Source organism: Mya arenaria, chromosome 15 (assembly GCF_026914265.1).
Source record: "Mya arenaria isolate MELC-2E11 chromosome 15, ASM2691426v1".
Taxonomy (NCBI): domain Eukaryota; kingdom Metazoa; phylum Mollusca; class Bivalvia; order Myida; family Myidae; genus Mya; species Mya arenaria.
In genome coordinates this window covers 19,098,391-19,123,145 of record NC_069136.1, presented here as the reverse complement: position 1 = coordinate 19,123,145, position 24,755 = coordinate 19,098,391, and the positions used below count along the sequence as shown (strand labels likewise).

Genomic DNA, 24,755 nt, shown 5'->3' with positions numbered 1-24,755 from the left:
TCATATCCTGGATATTGCCAAGTCTGGTATATTGCCATATCCTGGATATTGCCAAGTCTGGTATATTGCCATATCCTGGATATTGCCAAGTCTGGTATATTGCCATATCCTGGATATTGCCAAGTCTGGTATATTGCCATATCCTGGATATTGCCAAGTCTGGTATATTGCCATATCCTGGATATTGCCAAGTCTGGTATATTGCCATATCCTGGATATTGCCAAGTCTGGTATATTGCCATGTCCTGTATATAGCCAAGTCTTGCATATTGCCATGTCCTGTATATTGTCAAGTATTGCATATTGCCATGTCCTATACACTGCCAAGTATTGTATATTGTAACGTCCTGAACACTGACAAGTGTTGTATATTGTCATGTCCTTTACACTGCCAAGTTTTGTATATTTTCATGTCCTGTATATTGTTATCTCTCTGATACTGTCAAGTATTGTATATTGTCAGGTCATGTATATTGCCATTTCTCTGATACTGCCAAGTCTTGTATATTGTCATGCCATATATACTTCCAAGTCTTGTATATTGTCATGCCATATATACTGCCAAGTCTTGTATATTGTCATGTCATGTATACTGCCAAGTCTTGTATATTGTCATGCCATATATACTGCCAAGTCTTGTATATTGTCATGCCATATATACTGCCAAGTCTTGTATATTGTCATGTCATGTATACTGCCAAGTCTTGTATATTGTCATGCCATATATACTGCCAAGTCTTGTATATTGTCATGCCATATATACTGCCAAGTCTTGTATATTGTCATGCCATGTATACTTCCAAGTCTTGTATATTGTCATGCCATATATACTGCCAAGTCTTGTATATTGTCATGCCATATATACTGCCAAGTCTTGTATATTGTCATGCCATGTATACTTCCAAGTCTTGTATATTGTCATGCCATTTATACTGCCAAGTCTTGTATATTGTCATGTCATGTATACTTCTTAGTCTTGAATCCTATATACTGTCATGTTATGTATACTGCCAAGACCTGTATACTGTCATGCCCCATACACTGCCAAGATCTATATACTGCCAAGTCCTGTATACTGTCATGCCCCATACACTGCCAAGATCTATATACTGCCAAGACCTGTATACTGTCATGCCCCATACACTGCCAAGATCTATATACTGCCAAAACCTGTATACTGTCATGCCCCATACACTGCCAAGATCTATATACTGCCAAGTCCTGTATACTGCCATTTCCTGTAAACTGTCATGCCCTATTTACTGTCATGTCCTATATACTGACATGTCCTATATACTGACATGTCCTATATACTGACATGTCCTATATACTGACATGCCCTTTATACTGTCATGCCCTATATACTACCATGTCCTATATACAGCCATGTCTTGTATACTGCCAAGTTTTGTGTACAATTTTGTCCTGTATTCTGTCGAGGATAGTTCTAATTGTCATCTGGCCTTATACGCTATCTTAAGATCAAGGTTCATAAGTTTATCAAGGTATGATAATGATAGTTGTTTACATAGATAATCATACATATATTGAAGTCAAAAATAATTTAAAACACAACATCTGATTCACAATCTCATCACAAATTTATTGAGAGATAATACACATACATACTGACTTAGATTAGACACATTTAAACAAATAATTACAACAATAGCACATATATCTATAACATTAAACATGTAGACAAAAAAAACCTTAATATGTGAATAAAATAATCATACAATGACTTGAGTAATTTGTATCACGGAACTGTAAATATGTATCATTGTTTTTCAACTACTTTGCTCGATTCATATTTAAATACCATTAGAACCTTAATGTTAAAAGCATTTTTCAAAAATAATCAATATTGCTAAACTTATATGAAAATACCATATGAACCTTAATGTTCAACATTTGTCAAAGGGACAATCGTTATAATGTATAGAAAATTTCCTCAAAATCACATAGCTATGAGAATATCATTTTAAATCATACACTTTAACAAAACCAGCATGGATTTGGCTTGTATTAGATTGCATAATAGTTATACATTTGTAATTGATGAGAGATTCTATTCATACTGATTTATCGGGAATATTAAAGGTAAAATCGAATACAAGTAAGCTTTGGTCAGGGCCTCATTTCTTTGCTGAGAGAAATTTAGTCACAACAATATATGATGTTAAACACCTAATTTAAGTTCACGAAGACAACATGCCCGATAAGGCGTATCATTTCTTGGCCATGGCCACACCCATCCCTATAAGACCGCCAATGGCTAGCGCTGCACCGCCCACAATGGCCATACCAGTTAAACCCTCTGAAATAAACCATAATCCCAATTATGAACATTGAATCTCAAAATTATTTCTATATATTATAGAAACTGTCACAAGATGTCATATAGAACACTACTTTAAACAACAAGTTCAGGAAATTTATAAATAAGTGAGCCTTTAGTGATCAATAGAAATAGAGCAATATTTAATATATTACACATGTGTAATACAGAAAAGTATGTGATGGTTATATTAAAGTTATAAACTGGATAAATATGTACCTAAAAGACTTATCAAACACATTATGTATTAAAGACAAAACTTATTTTTCGTAAAGTAGAAATTATACTTTGTACCTAGTCCAGAAGTTTGGTTTCATTATATATTCATTTTACGAAGCCTTATACATCCCTTCCTTATTAAGTATCCAAATAAATGTCAATGTTAGCCTTACCTTATTATTGCTTTAAAAATTGAATATTTCTTATAAGAATTAATATACATTAATATCAATAATTTGATAGTAATAATTCAAATATGTTGCTAAATTCAGAAAAAAAATCTTGTATATTTACAAGTAAATAAATTTAGTTTAAAGTTGCATTTGTTTAAGCCTGTACCATTTCTCAACTTTTTCTTCGCATGCATTTGTAGGTCCCGTACTTGATGGTTCTGAGGTTCGATCTTTAAAAATGCATCACAGTACCGCAATGCAGCCTCATAGAACTGAAATGAGAAGATTTTACACATTAAATGACAATTGTAAAAAAGAATAAACAATCACCTTCTTGCATTGATATGAATGATTAAAACCCTAAACTAACCCTTACCTCTACTTGAAAGAATGTTACTCAAAGAAGCCTGCTACAAAATTAATTTTTGATAGGTAAAGTAATCAACTCACAAAAGTTATTAAATTGAATCAGTTCAAAAAAGAACTTGTGTAATTATCAGACACTATTAAAAGATACTACAGTTAACTATGATATATAAAGACACAAAGACTTACTTTTATTCTTGTGTTGCCCAAGGCCAGATAATACAGGCAATCTCGTTTTGTATCACTGTCATGTGTCCGTTTGCACAAGTCTTGAAAAAAATTATAAAAAAAATATTCAGTAAACGAAAGATAACTAACTTTTACAAACTTCAAGTCAGATATGACTACTAGGAGGGACGTGCACTTTCCCTAGAAAGTACATATTAATCTGGAGTGTACCTACAAATTGCATATTTTAAATCAAATATATATCAATATATAACAATAAATAAAAGATTTTAATTATATAATATTTGGAAAATTTCTCTGTGGTTTGCATATTTTGAGCAAGCAGAAAGGACGAATTCGTACAGAAAGCACCTTTCCTTGGTTGGAATTCATAGTTTCCAATAATTCAAAATATGTATATCTCAAATATATCTGCCAAATATTATCCAAAATGTGCAAAAAGAACAAACATATTTTATTTCATGTACTAAAACAAAAGTTAATTGAAATTGAATTAAAATGTGTATTTTGCATGTACTTTCCATAGGAATTCATTCTTTCTGCAGAAAGGGCACTTTACACTGACTAGCCATTCCAATTTAAGGTTGCATGTTAGACTTAGCCATTACTAAAACGTTCCTTTACATGTTTATGTAGTGAGCCATACAATATAGTGCTGAATAATATGAAAATAGGCTATACATCAAGGGTTAACAATATTACTATGAACCTTCAAGGAGAGCTATTCCATGCTTCACATCCATCTCTGGTTTACTCCTGACCAGACAAATGGCATACTCAAACTGTGCCTTCTCACTCGGAACTCCCCGCCCACACTGGTCCTCATACTGGTGGCGAAAGTTCTGCAAATAATAATTAATTAAATGTCTTATTGTATGGTAATTTATCATAATCATAAATTAATTGTTAAATTGATTTATTAATTCATTTAATTATTAATTGACAAATCATGAGAATAACTAAAATACCCTCAATTGTCAGTCTTGTATTCAAGTAAATGACGGCCATAATTAATTATTAATTAATTCAGTTAGTGTAGTGGTAAGAGTACTCATTTCTCATGAAGGTTTTCTGTGTTTGATTCACAGCTTGTGGGTAGGTGTTAAGATAATGATTGAACGAGTAGTTTCTACAGGGTTTTCTGATTTCCCCGATAACACAATTCTTGATATCAAAGCCATAATTCGATATACCACCACCACCACTTTTCTGATGTGATTTGCCTCAGCAGTGTTTTATTTTTTTCACTAACAAGCCGGCGCGCACATTTCATGTCAGTAACACTCAGAAGAGGAGTTGACATTAAACAGAGATAGAGATAGATAGTAGTCTAAAATAATAGACGTGTTATACCGGATTCTTCCAATCCCTAACGTCTAAACGGGAATGTGCAAAAAACGGGGGTGTTTTAAAAATATTGAAATTGTTTTAAATGAAGTATTTTATGGTTGAAATTGATCATAAAGAGTTATATTCATATTTTACCATGTAAGTGAAATGTTATTTTGCACTAAACAAGCATTTAATGCATTAAAACAAGTTGTTTACCTTTCCAATTAAACGAAAGTTGACTGACACAGAAAACAATTATGCGAAGGGGAACAACTCGATACAATCGTAATAACTCGGCCTCCTCCGAAAAAGCTTCGAGATAGACCTCTTTACACAATCGTAGCAACTCGGCCATGGCCGAAATGTTCCGAGCGATTTAAAACTGTGCCCTGAAGCCTTGCAGGTGCCCGTCATGTATATATCGTTATGTTTTGACAGAATGAAATGAAGAAAAGCTGTCAAACTCATAATTATAAGTTGGATATTTATTTTTTGTGTACGGAACTAATATAAAATAACATTATCTGGTAATATTTCTTGTTTTTATGATATTTTATAGACGCTATATGCTTTAACCCGGAATCCTGATCGGAACAACTACCCACTTTTGATACTAAACAATTTGTACGTGAAGGATTTGCCATATCAAAAATCTAAAAAAATCCGTCAACGTACAATTATTTGGACTAAGATAGATAGATACTAGTTCTGGCTTCCATAACTTTAATTTTGATATTTATTTTTTTGATGTTTACAACACATTAAAGTTATGGCGTAACCCCCATAGTAAAGTCAACCAGAAACAATTGAGTGTGATGATGCAATGCAGTCACATGACCATGATGACGTCGATGGATTCTATTTATAGCATCAGATTCACATTGTTCATTTAGTTGAATCCAATTGCAGTAAGGCTGAAAATACCTTTTGATAAGTAAAAACAATTTATTTATTCCAAATTTGTTATTAGTTATTTACTAATTATTCGGAATAGAAAAAATAACAGCAATATAAACACTACATTTGTGAGGTCAAATGTAGGTCACATGGGTATTTTCTGAAAATCTTGGCGTCACGTGATTTAATTTGAACACAACTATGACCTAGATAAGGAATGCTTGTAATAGGATTTATTAAAATGCTAAATCAACTATCTTTAAAGCGCTTTTTGGTTTTGAAAATGTGTTTGTGAACTACATTTTACTTCATTTACCTGGGGATACAGTTATTATGTCTGTACAATGCATACAAGTGAAATAACAGCATGACATAAAAATGTCACGAATTCTGGTAGGGTTTGGATATGGCGTTCTCTTCAGCGAACACATCCAAAAAGGTAATATATAACGTGTTCGCTGAAGTTCTTTAGCTAGATAGTAGTCCAAATAATTGTACGTTGACGGATTTTTTTTAGATTTTTGATATGGCAAATCCTTCACGTACAAATTGTTTAGTATCAAAAGTGGGTAGTTGTTCCGATCAGGATTCCGGGTTAAAGCATATTGCGTCTATAAAATATAATAAAAACAAGAAATATTACCAGATAATGTTATTTTATATTAGTTCCGTACACAAAAAATAAATATCCAACTTATAATTATGAGTTTGACGGCTTTTCTTCATTTCATTCTGTCAAAACATAACGATATATACATGAAGGGCACCTGCAAGGCTTTTGGGCACAGTTTTAAATCGCTCGGAACACTTCGGCCATGGCCGAGTTGTTACGATTGTATAACGAGGTCTATCTCGAAGCTTTGTCGGAGGAGGCCGAGTTATTACGATTGTATCGAGTTGTTCCCCTTCGCATAATTGTTGTCTGTGTCAGTCAACTTTCATTTTATTGGAAAGGTAAACAACTTGTTTTAATGCATTAAATGCTTGTTTAGTGCAAAATAACATTTCAAGTACATGGTAAAATATGAATATAACTCTTTATGATCAATTTCAACCATAAAATACTTCACTTAAAACAATTTCAATATTTTTAAAACACCCCCGTTTTTTGCACATTCCCGTTTAGACGTTAGGGATTGGAAGAATCCCGTATAACACGTCTTTTATTTTAGACTAGCTAGATAGATACCAGTTTATTAACCAATTCTTGTGTTTTGTTAAACTTCAAGATAACTTTTACTTGAAAATTTCTTACATTAATGGTAATAAAGAAACGATACATTTATACGGAATATTGAATTCAATTATTAAAAAACTGGTGGTGCAATACGGATATTTAGCGGTCCATAGAATTACCGGAATCCCCTTATTACCGGAATCCACCGGAATCCACCGGAATCTACCACAATCTGATTAAATTATACTTAAATGTTGTTTGGGGATGTTTTTAAGCTTTAATATATGTAATGTACTAAGAGGTATACCTTTATAATCATATTTCCATATACAGAAAGTGACAAGCCGAAGGATTCCGGTAGTTTGCAGGTCGGATTGCCGATTATAATGATTTGACCAAGCTACCGGAATCCCCTGAGAAATAATAATTAAACTATACTTAAATGTTGTTTGGGGATGTTTTTAAGCTTTAATATATGTAATGTACTAAGAGGTGCACCTTTATAATCATATTTCCATATACAGAAAGTGACAAGGATTCCGGTAGTTTGCAGGTCGGATTGCCGATTATAATGATTTGACCAAGCTACCGGAATCCCCTGAGAAATAATAATTAAACTATACTTAAATGTTGTTTGGGGATGTTTTTAAGCTTTAATATATGTTATGTACTAAGAGGTATACCTTTATAATCATATTTCCATAGACAGAAAGTGACAAGGATTCCGGTAGTTTCAGGTCGGATTGCCAATTATAACGATTTGACCAAGCTACCGGAATCCCCTGAGAAATAATAATTAAACTTTACTGAAATGTTTTTGGTACCAAAATCTAATTAAACTATACGTAAATGTTGTTTGGGGTATTTTTAAGCTTTAATATATGTTATGTACTAAGAGGTATACCTTTATAATCATATTTCCATATACAGAAAGTGACAAGGATTCCGGTAGTTTGCAGGTCGGATTGCCGATTATAATGATTTGACCAAGCTACCGGAATCCCCTGAGAAATAATAATTAAACTATACTTAAATGTTGTTTGGGGATGTTTTTAAGCTTTAATATATGTAATGTACTAAGAGGTATACCTTTATAATCATATTTCCATATACAGAAAGTGACAAGCCGAAGGATTCCGGTAGTTTGCAGGTCGGATTGCCGATTATAATGATTTGACCAAGCTACCGGAATCCCCTGAGAAATAATAATTAAACTATACTTAAATGTTGTTTGGGGATGTTTTTAAGCTTTAATATATGTAATGTACTAAGAGGTGCACCTTTATAATCATATTTCCATATACAGAAAGTGACAAGGATTCCGGTAGTTTGCAGGTCGGATTGCCGATTATAATGATTTGACCAAGCTACCGGAATCCCCTGAGAAATAATAATTAAACTATACTTAAATGTTGTTTGGGGATGTTTTTAAGCTTTAATATATGTTATGTACTAAGAGGTATACCTTTATAATCATATTTCCATAGACAGAAAGTGACAAGGATTCCGGTAGTTTCAGGTCGGATTGCCAATTATAACGATTTGACCAAGCTACCGGAATCCCCTGAGAAATAATAATTAAACTTTACTGAAATGTTTTTGGTACCAAAATCTAATTAAACTATACGTAAATGTTGTTTGGGGTATTTTTAAGCTTTAATATATGTTATGTACTAAGAGGTATACCTTTATAATCATATTTCCATATACAGAAAGTGACAAGGATTCCGGTAGTTTGCAGGTCGGATTGCCGATTATAATGATTTGACCAAGCTACCGGAATCCCCTGAGAAATAATATAGTCAATTTGCCGAACTCCGCAGTGCCATAATCGGCACGGGCGAGTTCCGACTTGCCCCGACTCATGAAAAGTTCAAACTGACTAAAACAGACTGGGTTACTATGACATTAGAACAAAGGTCACGGCACTTTTCCAAGTACCGCAATCACCTGTTCACGAACCCACGTCTACTGACGTCAACTAACGGACAGGTTACACTTGTGGCCCCAAAGACCCTTGGTAGGAAACCCGGACAAAGAAGAAGGAAGGTGAATGACAGAACTACTACATTGACAAAACGGACGAAGAAGGATAGTTAAGCTATACGAAGTTTTCATTGTATACGCCGTGTACCTGTTGTTGGGGCCCTTAATCACTAGGGTGGTAATACAATGAAGACCTAGTAAGCCCTTTCCTTTCACTTTATTCTATATTCAAGCATTAAAATACTTGAAATAGTATTGAAATTTAGTTATTTTAGTAATTCACAGGGGATTCCGGTAGCTTGGTCATAACATAATCAGCGGTAAACTACCGGAATCCTTGTCACTTTCAGATTAAAACTCTTACTTCATTCTATATTCAAGCATTAACATACTTGAAACAGTATTGAAATTTAGTTATTTTAGTAATTCGCAGGGGATTCCGGTAGTTTGGTCATAACATAATCAGCGGTAAACTACCGGAATCCTTGTCACTTTTAGATTAAAACTCTTACTTCTTTCTATATTCAAGCATTAAAATACTTGAAATAGTATTGAAATTTAGTTATTTTAGTAATTCACAGGGGATTCCGGTAGTTTGGTCATAACATAATCAGCGGTAAACTACCGGTACCTTGTCACTTTTAGATTAAAACTCTTACCTTATTCTATATTCAAGCATTAACATATTTGAAACAGTATTGAAATTTAGTTATTTTAGTAATTCACAGGGGATTCCGGTAGCTTGGTCAAAACATAATCAGCGGTAAACTACCGGAATCCTTGTCACTTTTAGATTAAAACTCTTACTTCTTTCTATATTTAAGCATTAAAATACTTGAAATAGTATTGAAATTTAGTTATTTTAGTAATTCACAGGGGATTCCGGTAGCTTGGTCATAACATAATCAGCGGTAAACTACCGGAATCCTTGTCACTTTCAGATTAAAACTCTTAATTCATTCTATATTCAAGCATTAACATACTTGAAACAGTATTGAAATTTAGTTATTTTAGTAATTCACAGGGGATTCCGGTAGCTTGGTCAAAACATAATCAGCGGTAAACTACCGGAATCCTTGTCACTTTTAGATTAAAACTCTTACTTCATTCTATATTCAAGCATTAACATACTATAAACAGTATTGAAATTTAGTTATTTTAGTAATTCACAGGGGATTCCGGTAGCTTGGTCAAAACATAATCAGCGGTAAACTACCGGAATCCTTGTCACTTTTAGATTAAAACTCTTACTTCTTTCTATATTCAAGCATTAAAATACTTGAAATAGTATTGAAATTTAGTTATTTTAGTAATTCACAGGGGATTCCGGTAGCTTGGTCATAACATAATCAGCGGTAAACTACCGGAATCCTTGTCACTTTCAGATTAAAACTCTTAATTCATTCTATATTCAAGCATTAACATACTTGAAACAGTATTGAAATTTAGTTATTTTAGTAATTCACAGGGGATTCCGGTAGCTTGGTCAAAACATAATCAGCGGTAAACTACCGGAATCCTTGTCACTTTTAGATTAAAACTCTTACTTCATTCTATATTCAAGCATTAAAATACTTGAAATAGTATTGAAATTTAGTCATTTTAGTAATTCACAGGGGATTCCGGTAGCTTGGTCATAACATAATCAGCGGTAAACTACCGGAATCCTTATCCATATTCCTTAAATACAGACTTATACTCATTATAGTCGTTGTATACTGACATGAAAACTACCGGAATCCCCGTACCCTTTCAGATAGTATGTACGTACATACGCTCATAATGATATATAATGGGTAGTAAATAATTAAAACACCTCCAAACATTTATATAAACTAAAACAATATTAAGTTTTAAATTTAAGTTATTTCTCAGGGGATTCCGGTAGATTCCGGTGGATTTTGGTAGTTAGGGAGATTCCGGTAATTCTATGTACCCGATATTTAGATATCCGAAAAATTGTATCGTCCGTAAATATATGCACTTTCATATTTAAACACCTTGTACAGCGTAATAATCTCATTAAATACAGACAAAATCATGGAGAACGTTTCATTACCCTTAAATCCTTTGGATCAACAGTGTCATTCAATATTATTTCCATTCTGTACTATTTCATATGCTCTTTAATGAAATTGACATTTCTATGTTTCTGTCTACTTGATTACTTTTCAACGAATAGGTTAATCGATTTTGTTTGTAACAGACAACACTTTTAACAATCTCTACACATCGGTTACTCCCCCTTTTAGTAAAGTTATCGCTGTATTTACTAGGCCGTCGGGGTCGCCTTATCATATTAAAGAGTTTGAATTTGTGGATTTCACGGTTAAAGAACATGGTATTGATACCGGGATGCTAAGCCGTTACATTTACTGCAGATATTTCCAGCACGTGTAGGGTGAGATTAGTCACCGGTTACTGGCTTTGACAGTAAGCTATGTGCACGCTCGATTCAAAGTCGACTTTCAGCTGATATTAATCACGCTCGATTCCATTTTCTGGGCAGAAATCAATACCGTGTGCTTTTTGAGAGGTCCTGAGAAAGAACCCTTGGTGGGATCGCACCTACCAACCTCTTGGGTGAGAGGCGGACACCTATACCACTGTATCCCGATGATTATGTTATTAAGCTTGATTTGTATACATTATGTTTGCTTCAATTAAATAGGTCTTCATACAAAAAAAATATGATATATATTAAATAAAATTAAATGATTTGGAGTCAATGATGAGAGGAGCAGAACAATTGTTTCTTCGTGTATTTTATGAACCTTAAGAACAGCAAACAAATATTGACAATAAAACAACAATTACAGAAATCAATATTTCGAATAAATATTTCGAAAACACGTTTAACGGAAAATATACTTCAGGCTCCTTAGGATATTCATGCACAACCTTTTCTGTAAGAATCTCAAAACATTCTTTATCTGTCCGAAATGAATCGCTTCCTACACTATAACAAATGAAATACGGTGAGCCCGGCTCTAAGTGTTTAATTCTGTATTCCTGTACAGATACTGGTACCATGATATAACTGTCATCTGACTTTTGGCCGAACGAGCGGCATGTAATTTCCACCGACAACTGTTTAGTCCATTCCGTTTGCTTCCATCTCAGTTTAACAAACTTGGTCCCAATTTCTTCTGCAACCATTTGTAGTGTTTCTTTCACAGAGTCGTCTTGGAACGTTTCATGATAATCCTCTTTCGATAATTCATCACAGGAAAAATCCACTGACGACAAATCATCAAAAGAATTTCCCTGAAGATAGACAGGCCAGCTGCACTTTGGAATAAACTTTTCAGCATCAAGTCCTTTTACAATTTTCAACAAATACGACCGTGTGTCAATAAGTTCTTTCAGCCAGAAGTTATCACACTCACATTTTATGTGAAACATCAAACCACTCCAAAATCGGTAAGGCGTCAGGAAGGGTTACCAATATATTTGCAGATATATCAAGAAATGTTAGAGACGAGAGGTCTTGGAATATTGCTGGCAAGAACGACTTGATCGAGTTGAAAGATAGATCCAGAACTTCCAGAGAAGGGAGATTTGAAAAGGCGTCCCTTTCAATATATGCGATTGCATTTCTCGATAAATTCAGGTAAGTTAAACTTGAACATTTGGAAAATTGAGATGTGTTTAAATTTGTTAAGCTATTCCGAGAGATATCCATAACTGCTAAATCTGGTATAGACGTCTCCTTACAAAGTTCCAAAGATGTTAAAATATTTTTCGATAAAATCAGTTCTTTTAAGAGGTGAAAATCTCTTTTGCTTTCTTTGTATTGTAAATTTGAAATATTGTTATCATTCAGTATCAAAAATCGAATATTAGGTAAACAGACGTTAATTTCTGCTTTCGGATGTCCGAAAATGCTTTCAACACTTGTCACACGATTATGACATAGTATGAGCTTGGAAGTTTTATGGAATTCACCACTCCGACACATATCTAATTCACCAGTAATGCTGCTGTAACTAAGATCTATTACATCAGCGTTCCTCACATCCTGAAATTGTTTATAAAACTGTTCCATTTTCACCCCTGAACAGTTTGCAACAAGGAGACTGTCACTTTTCGCCGTAACCATGGTAATGATGCACATGTTTGTTGTAGTAGCTGGGTCCCCGTCTTTTAGACTATCAGCACCCAAAGCCATTACATGGCATATTTCTATCAGCACCAGAATGACGATGGCAATGCGCATCCTCTGGCTATTAAGTATAACGTGAGTCTTCATGGCCTGTCGTATTCTTACAACGCAACTGAAACGGAAATGAAACTACATTAAGAAATTTAATAAAAAATATGGACAATTACATGTATCAGATGGTATATACCAGAATGATCCCTTTCCCCTCTGGTATGCGTTATTCAGGGGGCATTTTCTGGAGAACTCGGGAGTCAACAGGGTTGTACGTAGAACGCAAGCACCTTTAGGTACACATAATGATTGGTTACGCAGGACCGAAGTAAAACAAGAGCTGTCGTAGGACAGTATAGTATCTTTGTTTTAAGTCATCATTTAAAGCAAAATGATGCCTTCCGTCGTAGCATTAATGACGTAATTTATCACGTGGTAAACACACACTGGAACAACATCGAAGACATGTTTTGGCACCCTTTGTGTAAACTATAAATCAATACATAAATCATTAATGTTCGGACATGAAAACTATGCATCATGATGGATAACAACAGCGCCAACGCTCGTCTTGTTGTTTCTCTCTCAGTCGAACAAGGGGTATAACTTTACAATTAACAAGCCAGAAACAAAGGCCTTGCTTCACATTTGCTCATTTCCTTTTGCAGGTTACATTCGAATATCTTGATTTGTCTTTGAATTAAGGACTTAAGGTCAAAGTTTTTGCATGGCAGTGAAGCCGACGCCGACACAAAGGTCATGACAATACCACTACTTTTTTATTCGAAAGCACATGGAATTAATGATCATTCCTTTTTGCTCTACTTTTAGAGATGTTTTGGCAGATCATTGAAAGGGTTAGAAAATGTGTGTTATTTTTTGTTTTTAATTGGTACTTCTGTGCTTAAAAGACAAATCAAAAGTGGTGAAAGTGTCCCATTGAAACAAGGTTAACTCATTTCAATATTCATAAGTCATCATAAATATCAATCAGTTTAATATAAGAAGGGCGGTAGGAGACCACGGTTCGATTCAGTGTTAACACAAGCAAGGGTTACAAAATCCGTGTCAAAAATGGCAAAGTTTTAAAATAGATATCATTTTGTCATGCACCTTTCAATGATTTGCCCTACCACGGGGACAGCGGGCATATATGGGTATTTATACAGCGGTTATATGTATGGGTCTTTAGACAACGGGCATATAGGGGTCTTTTGACAGCGGGCATAAATGTGTCTTTAGACAGTGTGCATATAGGGGTATTTAGACAACGGGTATATAGGAGCCTTTAGACAGCGGGTTTATAGGAGTCTTTAGACAGCGGATATATAGGGGTCTTTAGACAGCGGGTATAAAGGGGTATTTAGACAGCGGATATATAGGGGTCTTTAGACAGCGGATATATAGGGGTCTTTAGACAGCGGGTATAAAGGGGTATTTAGACAGCGGATATATAGGGGTCTTTAGACAGCGGGTTTATAGGAGTCTTTAGACAGCGGATGTATAGGGGTCTTTAGACAGCGGGTATATAGGGGTCTTTAGACAGCGAGCATATAGGGGTCTTTAGACAGTGGGTATATAGGGGTCTTTAGACAGCGGATGTATAGGGGTCTTTAGACAGCGAGCATATAGGGGTCTTTAGACAGCGGGTATATAGGGGTCTTTAGACAGCGGATGTATAGGGGTCTTTAGACAGCGGGTATAAAGGGGTATTTAGACAGCGGATATATAGGGGTCTTTAGACAGCGGATATAAATAGGGTTCTTTAGACAGCGAGCATATAGGGGTATTTAGACAGCGGGTATATAGGGGTATTTAGACAGTGGGCATATAGGGGTATTTAGACAGCGGGTATAAAGGGGTCTTTAGACAGCGGATATATAGGGGTATTTATACAGTGGGCATATAGGGGTATTTAGACAGTGGGCATATAGGGGTCTTTAGACAGCGGGTATATAGGGGTCTTTAGACAGTGGGCATATAGGGGTATTTAGACAGCGGGTATAAAGGGGTCTTTAGACAGCGGATATATAGGGGTATTTATACAGTGGGCATATAGGGGTATTTAGACAGTGGGCATATAGGGGTATTTAGACAGTGGGCATATAGGGGTATTTAGACAGCGGGTATATAGGGGTATTTAGACAGTGGGCATATAGGGGTATTTAGACAGCGGGTATAAAGGGGTCTTTAGACAGCGGATATATAGGGGTATTTATACAGCGGGTATATAGGGGTATTTAGACAGTGGGCATATAGGGGTATTTAGACAGTGGGTATATAGGGGTATTTAGACAGCGAGCATATAGGGGTATTTAGACAGTGGGCATATAGGGGTATTTAGACAGTGGGCATATAGGGGTCTTTAGACAGTGGGTATATAGGGGTATTTAGACAGCGGATATATAGGGGTCTTTAGACAGCGGGTATATAGGGGTATTTAGACAGTGGGCATATAGGGGTATTTAGACAGCGGGTATATAGGGGTCTTTAGACAGCGGATATATAGGGGTATTTAGACAGTGGGCATATAGGGGTATTTAGACAGTGGGCATATAGGGGTATTTAGACAGTGGGCATATAGGGGTATTTATACAGTGGGCATATAGGGGTATTTAGACAGTGGGCATATAGGGGTATTTAGACAGTGGGCATATAGGGGTATTTATACAGTGGGCATATAGGGGTATTTAGACAGTGGGCATATAGGGGTATTTAGACAGTGGGCATATAGGGGTATTTAGACAGTGGGCATATAGGGGTATTTAGACAGTGGGCATATAGGGGTATTTAGACAGCGGGTATATAGGGGTATTTAGACAGTGGGCATATAGGGGTATTTAGACAGTGGGCATATAGGGGTATTTAGACAGTGGGCATATAGGGGTATTTATACAGTGGGCATATAGGGGTATTTAGACAGTGGGCATATAGGGGTATTTAGACAGTGGGTATAAAGGGGTCTTTAGACAGCGGATATATAGGGGTCTTTAGACAGTGGGCATATAGGGGTATTTAGACAGTGGGCATATAGGGGTATTTAGACAGCGGGTATATAGGGGTATTTATACAGTGGGCATATAGGGGTATTTAGACAGTGGGCATATAGGGGTATTTAGACAGTGGGCATATAGGGGTATTTATACAGTGGGCATATAGGGGTATTTAGACAGTGGGCATATAGGGGTATTTAGACAGTGGGTATAAAGGGGTCTTTAGACAGCGGGTATAAAGGGGTATTTAGACAGCGGATATATAGGGGTCTTTAGACAGCGGATATAAATAGGGTTCTTTAGACAGCGAGCATATAGGGGTATTTAGACAGCGGGTATATAGGGGTATTTAGACAGTGGGCATATAGGGGTATTTAGACAGCGGGTATAAAGGGGTCTTTAGACAGCGGATATATAGGGGTATTTATACAGTGGGCATATAGGGGTATTTAGACAGTGGGCATATAGGGGTCTTTAGACAGTGGGTATATAGGGGTATTTAGACAGCGAGCATATAGGGGTATTTAGACAGTGGGCATATAGGGGTATTTAGACAGTGGGCATATAGGGGTCTTTAGACAGTGGGTATATAGGGGTATTTAGACAGCGGATATATAGGGGTCTTTAGACAGCGGGTATATAGGGGTATTTAGACAGTGGGCATATAGGGGTATTTAGACAGCGGGTATATAGGGGTCTTTAGACAGCGGATATATAGGGGTATTTAGACAGCGGGTATATAGGGGTATTTAGACAGTGGGCATATAGGGGTATTTAGACAGTGGGCATATAGGGGTATTTATACAGTGGGCATATAGGGGTATTTAGACAGTGGGCATATAGGGGTATTTAGACAGTGGGCATATAGGGGTATTTAGACAGTGGGCATATAGGGGTATTTAGACAGTGGGCATATAGGGGTATTTAGACAGCGGGTATATAGGGGTATTTAGACAGTGGGCATATAGGGGTATTTAGACAGTGGGCATATAGGGGTATTTAGACAGTGGGTATAAAGGGGTCTTTAGACAGCGGATATATAGGGGTCTTTAGACAGTGGGCATATAGGGGTATTTAGACAGTGGGCATATAGGGGTATTTAGACAGTGGGCATATAGGGGTATTTAGACAGTGGGTATAAAGGGGTCTTTAGACAGCGGATATATAGGGGTATTTATACAGTGGGCATATAGGGGTATTTAGACAGTGGGCATATAGGGGTATTTAGACAGCGGGCATATAGGGGTCTTTAGACAGCGGATATAAAGGGGTCTTTAGACAGCGGATATATAGGGGTATTTATACAGTGGGCATATAGGGGTATTTAGACAGTGGGCATATAGGGGTATTTAGACAGTGGGTATAAAGGGGTCTTTAGACAGCGGATATATAGGGGTCTTTAGACAGCGGGTATATAGGGGTATTTAGACAGTGGGCATATAGGGGTATTTAGACAGTGGGCATATAGGGGTATTTAGACAGTGGGCATATAGGGGTATTTATACAGTGGGCATATAGGGGTATTTAGACAGTGGGTATATAGGGGTCTTTAGACAGTGGGTATATAGGGGTCTTTAGACAGCGGGTATATAGGGGTCTTTAGACAGCGGGTATAAAGGGGTCTTTAGACAGCGGGTATATAGGGGTCTTTAGACAGTGGGTATATAGGGGTCTTTAGACAGCGGATGTATAGGGGTCTTTAGACAGCGGGTATATAGGGGTCTTTAGACAGCGGGTATATAGGGGTCTTTAGACAGCGGATATATAGGGGTATTTATACAGTGGGCATATAGGGGTATTTAGACAGTGGGCATATAGGGGTATTTAGACAGCGGGTATAAAGGGGTCTTTAGACAGCGGATATATAGGGGTCTTTAGACAGCGGATATATAGGGGTCTTTAGACAGCGGGTATAAAGGGGTCTTTAGACAGCGGATATATAGGGGTCTTTAGACAGTGGGTATATAGGGGTCTTTAGACAGTGGGTATATAGGGGTCTTTAGACAGCGGGTATATAGGGGTCTTTAGACAGCGGGTATAAAGGGGTCTTTAGACAGCGGATATATAGGGGTCTTTAGACAGCGGGTATATAGGGGTATTTAGACAGTGGGCATATAGGGGTATTTAGACAGCGGGTATAAAGGGGTCTTTAGACAGCGGATATATAGGGGTATTTATACAGTGGGCATATAGGGGTATTTAGACAGTGGGCATATAGGGGTATTTAGACAGCGAGCATATAGGGGTATTTAGACAGTGGGCATATAGGGGTATTTAGACAGCGAGCATATAGGGGTATTTAGACAGTGGGCATATAGGGGTCTTTAGACAGCGGATATATAGGGGTATTTAGACAGTGGGCATATAGGGGTATTTATACAGTGGGCATATAGGGGTATTTAGACAGTGGGCATATAGGGGTATTTAGACAGTGGGCATATAGGGGTATTTATACAGTGGGCATATAGGGGTATTTAGACAGTGGGCATATAGGGGTATTTAGACAGCGAGCATATAGGGGTATTTAGACAGTGGGCATATAGGGGTATTTATACAGTGGGCATATAGGGGTATTTAGACAGTGGGCATATAGGGGTATTTAGACAGCGAGCATATAGGGGTATTTAGACAGCGGGTATATAGGGGTCTTTAGACAGTGGGTATATAGGGGTATTTAGACAGCGGGTATATAGGGGTCTTTAGACAGCGGGTATATAGGGGTCTTTAGACAGCGGGTATAAAGGGGTCTTTAGACAGCGGATATATAGGGGTATTTATACAGTGGGCATATAGGGGTATTTAGACAGTGGGCATATAGGGGTATTTAGACAGTGGGCATATAGGGGTATTTAGACAGCGGATATATAGGGGTCTTTAGACAGCGGGTATATAGGGGTATTTAGACAGCGGATATATAGGGGTCTTTAGACAGCGGGTATATAGGGGTCTTTAGACAGTGGGTATATAGGGGTCTTTAGACAGCGGGTATATAGGGGTATTTAGACAGCGGGTATATAGGGGTCTTTAGACAGTGGGTATATAGGGGTCTTTAGACAGCGGGTATATAGGGGTATTTAGACAGCGGGTATATAGGGGTATTTAGACAGTGGGCATATAGGGGTCTTTAGACAGTTCACTTAAGATGCCTGAAACACCGCGACCCCAGGGATTTTGACAAAATTCTCTTCTACAGGGATGAGATAAAGACAACGTATGTTGGTTTTAACATATCTATATATACATATAATACACGTTAAATATAATTTAGGTATTTGCATTAATATATTGAATCGGATTGAAACGAAAGCATAGCTTATAAAGTTTCTCTCCGTAGCGTATGTTAAGTTTGTCTAAATCCCCAGGGTTTTCACCCACCCTTCCCCGAACCCTCGACAGGACAAATCATTCATAGCAGCATCATACCAATGAAAACAATGTAACTACAGTCGAAACCCGATATGTCGAACTCTGAAATCTTAATGTTTCGGTTATGTCGAACTTTCTTTCAAATATTTTGGGTTCAGTGTAACACGTTTTGTTTTTCGGTTATATCTCATTTTCCTTATCTCGAAGTACTTCCCGATGTCCCAACGACTTCGACATAACGAGTTTTTGACTGTAGATATAAGAGAATATATTGACCCGCTGAAAGTACAGAAAGGCATATGAATGTGTGGCAACTATTTTATACGAAATCTCAAAAATACATAAAAATGTTGAATGACGAATAAATCACGTAATCAATCAAAATTTGAATGATTTTATAATCTTTTGATGAGTAGCTAGGCATTTTATTGGGAGCCAAGAACATTGGCTCTACCCTATATAAACCAGGGTCTTAAACTCAAACCAAATAATAAGGAAACAGTTCTCCACAAGGTAACGATAATTTCTCAGCTGTGCAAGTCATCGCCAAAATGCGGACTCTGTGTGTTGTTTCCATTCTGCTGTGCGCTGTTGTTGGTAAGTGTTTACTAATTATTTCGTATTTTTGTGTGCGTTTTCAATTGCTCTTTTAATTTTAAATATTGTATAAGTGTGTGGATATAACTTATTTTGAATTTTGAACAGTGAAAAAACAACAGTTTCCCTTCGATATTACAAGACAAAATGTTAGAAAGCTGTCAAAACGGTCAATCTGTGAGAGTGCAGCTTTAAAGCCCCTTTGTTCATTTATAGGCATTTATGCATAAAACATCAAATTAAGGATTTACATTCCATATTGCCTCTTTTTATGTATCTTCATAAATGGATTTAATAAAACAAAATCATTAAATTTGACTATGAATTTTGAGGAAATCGAAATAAGTTAAGAAATGACGAAAGATGGGTTATGAATATCGGCCCAGGATTTTAATCTATGTCGTCTGAGGGCCAGCATCGCATCCTTTGGTTACTGTGACTGGCTTGATCAAGAACATGACCTCGTGTTTTTTGTTCATACCATTTTCGGAATGGTGCTGAGACTGGCTTGATCAAGCGCATGACCACGTTTTTTTTCATACCGTTTTGGGAATGGTGCTGGGACTGGCTTGATCAAGCGCATGAACTCGTGTTTTTTTCATACCATTTTGGAAATGGTTCTGGGGCCTTTCAGGATGGGAACAATGCGTTATTTTTTACTTAAATTGGGACTTTAAACATTTGCCTAGAAATGAACAAGAAAGCTTTAAAGGGGCTGCCTCACGTATGATAAAATAGCGGGAAAAAAGAAAATTGTCGAAAAATTACATCTTTGGCAATGCATTGAAACTTACTAACTGAAGTACCACATAGTTTACAATTTATTTAAGTTTAGCAGTTATTTCGTATTATTCCATTAAAAAGATTACTGGGCATGTCTACCAGGTAGAATTCATTCCTTGTGCGTGATTGGCTAGTCGATTTTATCACGTGATATTACCGAGGTAGGTGTATAGCTTAATTATGTCACACGATTAAAATAAGCCTAAATAGATCAGTGAGTAAGACGCTGGATTTCAATTTTGGCGACGAGGGTTCGAACACAGTCTCCGACACAATTTTTTTATGTTTTGGTACTTTTTTTGCAATTATGATATCAAAGCGTAACACACTCTATTAGATAATAGTCCTGAAAACTTTTTTTTGGTGCCAATCTGTGACACAGTCCCTTTAAAGCTGCACTCTCACAGATTGACCGTTTTGACAACTTTTTTTTTTTTAATTTGTCTTGTAATGAACTGATTCAGTCTCATTCCAAGAAACGAAATGTTAAAGCGGTTGATCTGTGAAAGTGCAGCTTTAAAAATATAAAGAAAAGATATAAAATAATGATAATGTTTGCTTCTTTAAGAATACGTCAACTCCTTCATACAAAATCGGTTTGGGCTCCAATTTCAAAATAAAAAATATCTTTTATTGTTTTAAAAATATAAAAACATAAAATTTTATTTTTAAACTTGACAAAAAAAACTACGGTTCTTAGGAATGCGACTTGTTAAATTCTGAATTCATCTTTTTGGGGAAGAAAGAAAAAGAACTAGAAAAATAAATCTAGAAAGAAAGACTATTAAAAAGGAATGTCCCATTTTACTTTCAGTATACGGCAAAAAAAGCTGTGATAAATGCGACCTTGACCCAGAGAAGACCGTGTATGATGAGGATTGTAAAGCCTACACAAATAAGTGTTTCCTAAAATGCGCGTAAGTAATAATTATGTATATATAAACACGTACGTCAAGTTACGGGCAACAGTTACGTTGGTCAAGGGGTGGGTCCTGTCAACAGGGTTTGGAAGTATATTACTCCCTAAAAATGGGTTGAAATTCCCCAAATCGATTCCTTAGAAGTACAAAAACTTCCATAATTTTGAAGTTCCTAAGTCCAATGCTTGGAATTTAAAATATGAAAATATGTTGTTAATATTACTTTTATGGTCTCAACTGCAATCAGACTTGATGTAAAATGAAGTATTGTAATACAAATATGTGAATTTTGCAAGCAATTGTAGCAAATTATTTTATTTATTTTAACATACTAGTTGAACAATAGTGGAAAAAGTTGTATTTGGGACAAACTTCCAGTTCACATTTCAGTGAAAAACTTCCAATATTGCTGGACAGAAAGTTCGTACTTCCAGTTTCAAATTCTTAATGGAAGATTATAGTCAACGTATCTGCTGCCTGTGCGTCAAGAATGTGACGTTCACAACACTCGATCATTTCATTAATTATTGACCAGTTCACAACATACATGAGGCTGATAGTGGTGTCACCACCAACCCAAGAGGTTGTGGGTTCGATCCCAACCAGGGTGAAAGAGGAATGTTGTATAGGTGTCTGCCTCTCATCCAAGATGTTGCTGGTTTGATTCTCACTAGGCTGAAAAATGTTAATTGGTATACTTTTCTGCCTTCCGCTCAAGAGAGGAGTTTGATATCTATCAGGGTGAAACTTTTCTTATGGTATGATCCCTATCGTGGTGAGAGTAGTCTTGTGGCTTTATCTAGCACATGACCACGTTGTTTTTTTTCTTATCATTTTGGAGTTAGCCTCTTATACATGAGGTTGTGATTCGATCCCCACCAGGGGAACTATCTCATGACCCCTCAGGATGAACATCAGCACTTATTTTTATTATGATGATTTCAGGGGCGCCAAGCGAAACAAGGTTCAAGAAAGGTGCACCGGTAATGTAACATATATATGCATTTTCTAGTCGGGACAGTATATTATGTGCTAATGATTTTTTTAATTAGATTTTGTTCCAAATTTAAAAGTGTTTCCACTCTTTTTGTCTACACAAAAACTAGCATGAGGTTAAATGAACACACTCAGAACACGACCGCTAGTTATTGAACGTTGTCCATGACAACACGGTATTACACAGTCACGGTGTAATAACTATCATGAGGTTAAATGAACACACTCAGTATACGATCGCTTGTTATTGAACATAGTCCTTGACAACATATCTTACACATGGTTACATCATCCACAACCCTCGTGCTTGGAAGTTTGCACTCACGCGACAGCGCTCGTTTACGATCTCAATAACTTGTGATGTGGGTGCCGTAACTATTAATATCACTAGCATCCTCGAAGTTTCTCTGCTAGGTAAATAGCCCGATTTTAAACAATTCTTGAACAAAAAGAATACGTACAAGATTCCAATAGGAATGAATCAATATAATATCATAGGTTTTTATAACATGTATCTGTGTTCAATGATTGGATTTTACAGAACTTAATCATATTGTTCCATTGGTTAACAGGAGCTTGTGAGAGAAAATGTGAAGATGAGGTGGACTGGATATGCGGGAAGAACAAAACCTGGCACGCCAACGAGTGCATCATGGAATGCAAGTAAGTACCGTCAAACTTGTAATTAGTGGCCACCTTTTGAAAAAGGTCAAAGTGGCTGCTTAAGACAGGTGGCCACTTAATCCAGGTGGGAAATTTCCCCGACTTTAGCTTTGATTAATACAGGTGGCAGAATTTTCAATTGAATCAGTTTTTTTGTTATTTTATCAATACTGCTATGAGAGATTTTCAACCGCTCCTAGTTCAACTCGACAATGCAATCGTGGGTTGGTTCAGAAGAGGTGCGTCAATATTGGTTTAGTTTAAAAGAAATGCGTCAAGGTCTTTCACATTGTGTTCAATGTAGCTAATTGTAAAATTCAAAAAAGTGACCAAAAAGTACAAGGATATAAAAAGAGGGCGTTGGAAAATGCGTTGAGTAAATTTTCTTGAGACCTTCACGGTAGTTTCACTAAATTACAGGAAGGACAAAGCGGTCAAGAAGGAGAATTCAGAAGAAGTGTGCGGACCGAAACCCACTCCAGAACCCGAGGAGGAGGAGGAGCCCTGTAAATATAATGAAATCACATGGGCCTGTTAGATGAGCCATTAAATGGGAGGAAGCACAGTGAAGATTTATGCAGACTGAACGCACAGTTAACTGAATGAATGAATTTCTTATCTTATAGTAGACTGTCTCCTATGTTCAGCCTTAATTGAGTAGCCTTGACCGTAAACACAGTCCGTAAGTGTGGGGAAAACGCCACATTAGTTGAAAGTCAGGCAATCTTGACTTTAAATATGCTCCGTTAGTGTGAAAAGGGCCACGTTCGTTATACAGACCATTTGACAAATGTATCCCCTTGCGTATCACTAAACAAAGGTGACAGACCACTAGTAGGGATTTCTCATTTATTCAGGTATCTGAGGATGAATTGTGGAATTCAATTGACAACTTTGGAACGAACAATTGTATTTTTCTTTCTTTCCTTAATTATATTGGTTAACAAATGTATTTATATATTACTTTCCTCTCTTAATTTCTGTGGGCATAACTGAATACTATGTAAAACTTACTGAATAAATCGTGAATGCTGGTTATTTTGTACATGTACGACATACTGCTGAACATATTTAATTCTATGAAGGTGGAAGGTTACCCATGCTGGTCTCTGTGAGAGCAGAAGGGTGCCACTGAAAAAAGGACAGGGTGCAGCAACCTTCAATGACCCTTCAGATTAAGCCCTAATGTAGTAGCTCTATTAACTATTTAAATGCATAGGAGCCAGGTCATACATCTGTGGACTAGGACATACATTAATGTAGCCAATCTATGTAGTCCAAAAAAATTGTATGAGGACAGATGTTTTATGATTGTTTTATATGGCAAATCCTTAAATCAAATTAGGGATTAGAAAAAAAACTATATTGAACATCTATTAATTTAGACTTACGGGCTTGAACACTATTATATCAAATAACTCGGAAGGGCTAATTCTGTTAGCCTGGACTGTTGACTGGAGCGTGAAATGCATTTAGATATATCAGAAAGTAAAAACTGACAAGATCAACCCATAGCACACAGCTTGTGTGTGGTTTCAAATAATATCCGAAATTATCATTTATTATGTTTATCCGAATATATTGTTAATTAAAAACAACAT

General features: G+C 36.5%; 1 protein-coding gene across 1 annotated transcript; it reads right to left on the bottom strand.

Annotated features, from left to right (window-relative positions):
• Window positions 1-1,582: 1,582 nt before the first annotated feature.
• Window positions 1,583-10,870, bottom strand: LOC128218859 (mitochondrial fission 1 protein-like). The gene is made up of 5 exons (XM_052926593.1): window positions 10,740-10,870; window positions 3,998-4,130; window positions 3,289-3,368; window positions 2,900-3,005; window positions 1,583-2,320 (listed from the first exon to the last, which is right to left on the bottom strand). The coding sequence occupies exons 1-5, from the start codon at window positions 10,782-10,784 to the stop codon at window positions 2,232-2,234; spliced, it is 453 nt and encodes a 150-aa protein (XP_052782553.1). The 5' UTR covers window positions 10,785-10,870; the 3' UTR covers window positions 1,583-2,231.
• Window positions 10,871-24,755: the final 13,885 nt, after the last annotated feature.

What these genes read in the sequence shown, in the direction of transcription:
- LOC128218859 (XM_052926593.1), bottom strand. Translation starts at nt 10,784, where the DNA reads ATGGAAATAATATTGAATGACACTGTTGATCCAAAGGATTTAAGG. An exon ending in TTGATCCAAAGGATTTAAGG is followed by an intron (nt 4,131 to 10,739) that starts GTAATGAAACGT and finishes TATTATTTGCAG; the next exon opens with AACTTTCGCCACCAGTATGA. An exon ending in TGGAATAGCTCTCCTTGAAG is followed by an intron (nt 3,369 to 3,997) that starts GTTCATAGTAAT and finishes ATTTTTTTCAAG; the next exon opens with ACTTGTGCAAACGGACACAT.